This window comes from Phocoena phocoena, chromosome 3 (genome assembly GCF_963924675.1).
Source record: "Phocoena phocoena chromosome 3, mPhoPho1.1, whole genome shotgun sequence".
Lineage (NCBI taxonomy): Eukaryota > Metazoa > Chordata > Mammalia > Artiodactyla > Phocoenidae > Phocoena > Phocoena phocoena.
Window position 1 is genome coordinate 66916981 of NC_089221.1, and position 7183 is coordinate 66924163.

General features: G+C 34.4%; 1 protein-coding gene across 4 annotated transcripts in view; it reads left to right on the forward strand.

The window, feature by feature from the left end:
* VCAN (versican) overlaps positions 1 to 6937 on the forward strand; it is a 113026-nt gene extending 106089 nt beyond the window's left edge. For all 4 annotated transcript variants that reach the window (XM_065874034.1, XM_065874036.1, XM_065874035.1 and 1 more), the window contains 3 exons: positions 8 to 152; positions 5479 to 5661; positions 5808 to 6937. In XM_065874034.1, the coding sequence (XP_065730106.1) occupies positions 8 to 152; positions 5479 to 5661; positions 5808 to 5935 (456 nt within the window). In that variant the 3' untranslated portion in view covers positions 5936 to 6937. The remainder of the gene's footprint in view (positions 1 to 7; positions 153 to 5478; positions 5662 to 5807) is intronic.
* Positions 6938 to 7183: the final 246 nt, after the last annotated feature.

Genomic DNA, 7183 nt, shown 5'->3' on the forward strand with positions numbered 1-7183 from the left:
TTTACAGCAATATGAGAACTGGAGGCCCAATCAGCCAGATAGTTTCTTTTCTGCTGGAGAAGACTGTGTTGTAATTATATGGCATGAGAATGGCCAGTGGAATGATGTTCCCTGCAATTACCATCTCACCTATACCTGCAAGAAAGGAACAGGTAATGATTACTCCATTAATAATGTATACTTAATCTGCATTTCAATTATCAAGTAAATTCAGGAAGAATAAATGTCATTCTTTGTGGTCTTTTTTTTTTTTTTTTTGCGCGGTACGTGGGCCTCTCACTGCCGTGGCTTCTCCCGTTGCGGAGCACAGGCTCCGGACGCGCAGGCTCAGCGGCCATGGCTCACGGGGCCAGCCGCACCGCGGCATGTGGGATCCTCCCGGACCGGGGCACGAACCCGTGTCCCCTGCATCGGCAGGCGGACTCTCAACCACTGAGCCACCAGGGAAGCCCAAATGTCATTAAGACATAAGCTGGTTGTCACATATGGTATCTCTTATTGCTCTGGAATGGTTTACTTTTTCAGTATAATTGAAAAGTTTGTTTTCAGTAATGTGTTCACCTTAGATTTCAAGTGCTTAAGATAACAATGTAGCATTTATGTAGAAAAACTACCTGGCAGTATTTTTAAGAAAAACAATTGTCAGCCCAAGGGCCTATAAACCTGTTTATTTTGATGAGGAGAGCATTAAAAAAAAAAAAAAATTAGTTGTAGAATAAATAAATAAAAATTTTAAAGAAACAAAAAAATTTTAATTAGTTGTCAACAATAAAAAACTGGTATGTATCATAAAATAATGTGAAGTTTTTACTTAAAAAAAAAGAACACCTGGTGCCATCTGGCCCATGTTCAAATTTATCAGTGGTTTAAATACTGCAGCTGAAAACTACCACCCTCCCTTGGTGGGACTGTGGTCTCCAATTCATTGCAGTCCTCATTCAGACCTTTCCTCCTTTTTGGTTAAGTTCCTGGTCTTTATAGACATTTGAGTTTTTCACTCATTCCCTTAGAAGCTCCATCTGTACACATAAACCATAGAACAAAAATGCCATCCCTGTATCTATTGTTGAATACCTTCAAAATATGATACAATAAAAACATTTATAATATGTTTATAAGTTAATAATATAATGAGAATTGCTTAGTTGATATTAAACAGATAAAATTAAGAAAGCTGATTTTTGAAAGTGTTTATCATTGACCAATATGTTTGAATTCTAAGGCACACTGTATAGACTTCTTCCTTTAAAAAATAGGAATTCCATAAAAATTTATAAACCTATTTGCAATTGATAATCGTGTTAGAACATGAGTATTTAATCTCTATACCCAGATTTTACCCACCTCAATTAAACATACAAAATACAAATGCAAAATGCAAAATCCATTTGACTTATTTTTGAGTATAAAAATAATAAAACTAAAAATACACTCTATAGATATTTTAGGAAAGACAAACACCACTAGAGAAATTCTATCAAAAGAAAGAGAACAGTAAGATACACAAAGCTGAGATGAAACTCAGCTGTTATCTGTGACTACTATACTCTGCCATTCTCTTGTCTAAAGCAGAATTTATTCTGAGTATCTTTCATGTGTGAGCAGCTTTCCTGACTATGTACGTTACTTCCGCACTTACGCGATGGAACTTGTGAAAACAGCAAATCAAGTTATTTGCTCTTTTCCCTGTTTCTAGTGTAAGAAGTCTTTAAAGAACTGTTTGTCTTTATCCAAATGTCATGTTTGCCCTCTTAGATCTCCAAATGTTCCCTGGAGTCATGCTTTTCATTTTGTGATCCAAACATTCTTTTATTTCCCGTGTTGCTTTTTCCTGGGCCAGGGTTTATTAGCAGCAGCACTATTAACGTTTTAGGCCAGACAGTTCTTACTTGTTGGGGCTGTCCTGTGCATTGCAGAATGTTTAGCATCATCTCTGCCCTCTATGCACTGAATGCCAGTAACATTCTCCTCCACTCCACATCCTCCTTTGCTTTGTGACAACCATCCATGTCTCTAGCCATCACCAACTATCCCTGGGAAAGGAGGGAGCGGAGGAAAGCTGCCCCAGGTTGAGAACCACTGCCTTATCTAAAAAGGATTCACAAAAGTAACATCATGGTAGACATTTACCAATGGGGAAAGATTTACAAAACATTAGGTCTACCTCATTAAAGGAGAAAAATAAAACAAAACAAAATGATTCATATATTTTATCTCCCTACTGTCTGATTTTTATTTGTATAGACTTAATTCTTTGTTAATCAGTACTCTGGGGAATGTTACGAATTTTATAAATGTCTGAAGACTTTTATAAATGACACTTATTTTTCCTTTCAGATATTTTAGACATCTTTAAACATACAGACCTAGGTCATTTTAATTAAATACTTGCAAAGGAGGATTATATTATATATAAAAGACTTTTTTTTAAAAAAAAAAACACCACCTCGTTGCATACTATCTACACATCTTTGGGGCATCCTGCAGGTTCCTTCCAATCCCATCCATTTACTTCCCCAATCCAGCCATAGATAATGACTTCATTCCCTTTCTTTTCTCTTTAGAATTATCACATATGCTTGTATCTGTAAACAAATTGTTTAGTTTTGTACACTTTTGAACTTTAAGTAGAATCATACTGTTTGTATTTTGTGCATTGCTTTTTTTGTTCAGCATTATGTTTGTGAGATTTATCCATGTTGATGCATGTAGCTGTATTTCTTCGTTTTGGCTGCTGTGCAGTATTATAGTATATGACTATATAACATCTTATTTATCAGTTCTCCTGCCAGTGGACATTTGGGTTACATTCAGTGTTTTCACTATTATAAACAATGTTTCTACGAATATTCTTGAACTTGTTTGTGGTAGATCTCTGCAAGTTTCCATAGGGTGTTTTTCCAGGAGTGAAGTGCAGAGTCATAGGATACATGTACTATCAAATTCACTAGAAAATGCCAAATTATTTTCCAAAGTGGTTGTACCAATTGTCACTCCCACCAGCAATGTGTGAAAGGTCCCATTACTCCACATCTTCTCCAACATTTGATATTAATGGACTTTGAATTTTTTGCCAATCTGGTGGGTATAAAATGTTATCTCTTGTGATTTAATTTGTGTTGTCTTGGATACTTCTCCCTGGATATCTTTTCATATACTTTTATTGATAGCTCTTCTTTTGTAAGGTTTCTGTTCATGTCTATTGTGTATTTTTAAAACTTGATTGCTTCTCTTTTATATATTGATTTGTGAGAGTTTTTTTAAATGTCCTGGTTATTAATCCCTTGACAATTATACGTTGCAAATATCTACTCCCAGTTTGTAGCTTGTCTTTCCCCATGGCATTTTTTAGTGAACAGAGTTCTTCATTTTGTTGAATTTTCCTTTATGGTTTAAACCTTTTTGTGTCTTAAGAAATCTTTACCTATCCTAAAGTCAGAAAGCTATCTTATGTTGTTTTTAAATGTTTTATAGTTTGTCTTTTACATTTATATATTTAAACCATCTAGAATTGATCTCCCATGGATTCTCTGAGGTAGGGAACCAAATACATATTTTTTTCCATATGAATACCCAATTGTCCAAGTGAAAAAACTACCTTTTCCCCACTGCTCTGCCATGTTGCTTCTGTCAAATATCAAGCATATATATGTGGATCTATTTCTGGTCTGTTTGCCTGTCCTTGCCAGTACCACACTCCCTGAATTATTTTAACTTTATAATAAGTCTTCATTTATAGTTTTGGAAGAAATCTGTATATTGCTTTCCTCTCAAATTTAAAGACAACTTTTAATTAGTCAGAATCAAGTATAATGAGTTATCTAATTGATAATTTTTAACCTTCCGTATCACTTCCATCTCATTCTATCTGATACTTGCTAGTATCTGGACTCTAGTATAGACTTTCCATATTACAATAAAAGAAGTGTAGATATCCAGATGCGGGTTTTCGTTGAACTATATACATAGTGTAGATTATTAATTGAAAATGACATATTATTATAGAAATCTCAGTTTATCTTCTAGGAATTTGTAAAAATCAAATACATACACAAACGTTTCTAATTTCTTAGTTATAGATAGTAGGACTTTATAATCTATTTTTAGGTTATGTCTATCTGAGTGACAATTTCTTATGTGAACGAAAATATATGCTTGGATTGTGTTTCATTAAAGACAGTTTTGTTTGCTATGGGTCAATACATTCTAAGCTGTTTTGTCAGGCAGAAGTAAATTAAAGGAACTAAATATTTAAGTTAAACCTACATTTGTCATTTCAAAAGAATATGGTTATAAACAGCCTTTTGAATACGTAAATAAATTTAATATTCGTGAACTTTTGACATCCAAACATCTTGGTACCAAGGTTTCTGGTAATCAACCTCCCATTGAAGATTTGCATTATTTCATGAGAGAATATGACATGCTTATCAGGTGGGCCTTATGATGGCATTCTTAAAGTAAACTATTGATAGGAAATGTCATTTAGGGAAATCATATTGAAGTTAAGTTATATTTTTATTAGAGATATATAGCAAAACACAATCACTTAATAAAAGTTAGTTTTTAAAGTATATCATTTAAAACAAGTACACTAATATTGAATGAAATTACAAATTAATACAAATTCAGTTGAACCAATTTTCTCAGCTTCTTGAATTTCAAAATTGTGAGGTTTCTTTTACTACTATTTCCTTTTTACTATTTCTACCATCACTAAGTTTGTTGATATACAGAATTTTTTATTGTGGGTTAAAAATGATGGTTATATATTCTAAGATTTACCTTTACTTACCCTGCTTAAGAGTTGAAATTTATATTTATAAGGTAATTACGAAATTGAAGCATGAATACTATGTCCTGACTTGCTTCCTGTCTCTGTACAGAAGACAGAAAAGAGCAAATAAACATAATTGAACCTGGAGATATTTTATTTATACTGAAGGGTCCATATTTTATCCATATTTTGGACATATTTTGTCCACATTTTGAAGCTATGATGTTATTATAGATTGTAAGTTTTTTTCGGGGAAGTGACAATAATAGTTAATTATTACAAATCTTATTTGAAGTGAAGGTGGGTAATAAAAACATCGGGATGGTGGTGAAGACAGCATCAACAGGCCACATGGTGGCATGAGACAGGAAATTCCAAATTCCTTTTAATTTAGAATTTTTTTCAGAAAAGTAGCACCTCCAAATGGACAGATGAATGTAGGACCATATGCCCTATGGTTCTTTTTAAAAAAAAAAAAAAAAAAAAAAAGCACAATTCAAGATACAGAATCTGAGATTCAAACTAGGCCCAGAGGCTTACTGTTTAGTTTTGTCTTGAAAATTTTCAATTTCTTAATCTAAATGACTGCTGAAGGTGCTTGATTGGGTATAATAAAGAAGGAAAGAGAAAAAAAAAAGAGAAACTCATGCCAATAGAAATACTTAGATTATTTGGAAATAACCCAATTTACTTTTCTCTAGTTGCTTGCGGCCAGCCCCCTGTTGTAGAAAATGCCAAGACCTTTGGAAAGATGAAACCTCGTTATGAAATCAACTCCCTGATTAGATATCACTGCAAAGATGGTTTCATTCAGCGCCACCTTCCAACCATCCGTTGCCTAGGAAATGGAAGATGGGCTATGCCTAAAATTACCTGCCTGAACCGTAAGTGGTCCTTTAGAAAGAATGGACAACCATGCTATAACAACTACTAGACACCCTCATTTTACGGCTACGGTATTGGTAGTTTAGGGTATGGAGCAAGTAATATTGTTGTGTTTTCTTTTCTTTCTTTCTTTCCTTCCATGTAGCATCTGCATACCAAAGGACTTATTCTAAGAAATACTTTAAAAATTCCTCATCAGCAAAGGACAATTCAATAAATACATCAAAACATGATCACCGTTGGAGCAGGAGGTGGCAAGAGTCAAGGCGCTGATCCCTAAAATGGCGAACATGTGTTTTCATCATTTCAGCCAAAGTCCTAACTTCCTGTGCCTTTCCTATCACCTCGAGAAGTATTATCAGTTGGTTTGGATTTTTGGACCACCGTCCAGTCATTTTGGGTTGCTGTGCTCGGAAACATTTTAAATGAAAGTATTGGCATTCAAAAAGAAAGCAAACAAAAGGAAAGAAAATAAGGGCAGAATGTAACCATTTCCAGACTATCTAATTTCTTTAGTTTTCTATTTGCCTCCAGTGCAGACCATTTTATAATGTATACCAGCCTACTGTACTATTTAAAAAGCTCCATTTCAGCACCAATGGCAATGTAAATAAGATGATTTAATGTTGATTTTAATCCTGTATATAAAATAAAAAGTCACACTGAGTTCGGGCATATTTAATGATGATTATGGAGCCTTACAGGTCTTTAATCATTTGTTCGGCTGCTTTTGGTAGTTTTTTAGGCTGGAAATGGTTTCCCTTGCCCTTTGTCAGCAAGATGGAGGATGGCTTTTCCTGGACAATTAACAAACACAAAGTTTTGTAGGTCACTGCACCATTTCCGCCCTAGGTACAACCGGCTTCCATGTGATGCTGAAGCCTGGCTGGCTAATGGGATCCCAACGGAACTAGAGACTGCAACGTGGAACTCTTTTTTTGCTGCATTCCTTTTTCTTCACTTACAAGAAAGGCCTGAATGGAGGACTTTTCTATGACTAGGAGCATTTTTTAGGGGTCAAAGTGCTAATTATTAACTCAACTGGGTCTCCTTTTTAATGGCTTTTTATAACACTAACTTGCAAGATTACAGATCAACAACATTTCAAATGGATATGGACCTAGGGCTCTGGAGGGAGGGGGTTTGTTAAAACAACACACATTCAGAGAAAGAAATTTTGTATATATAACCATTTTAATCTTTTATAAAGTTTTGAATGTTCATGTATGAATGCTGCAGCTGTGAAGCATACATAAATAAATGAAGTAAGCCATACTGATTTAATTTATTGGATGTTATTTTACCCCAAACCTGAACATCGACATAGTATGTTAGTTATTTTTCAGTGTTAGCCTTTATACTTCCCTCACACAGTTTGGAACAATATAATCTAGGTACTCTGTCCCTGATGAAATAACGTGATGGATAGAATGCATCAAGTGTTTATTATAAAAAGAGTGGAAAAGTGTATAGCTTTCAGCAAATGATGTTTGCCCATTCTAAGCAAGGAGCATATATATA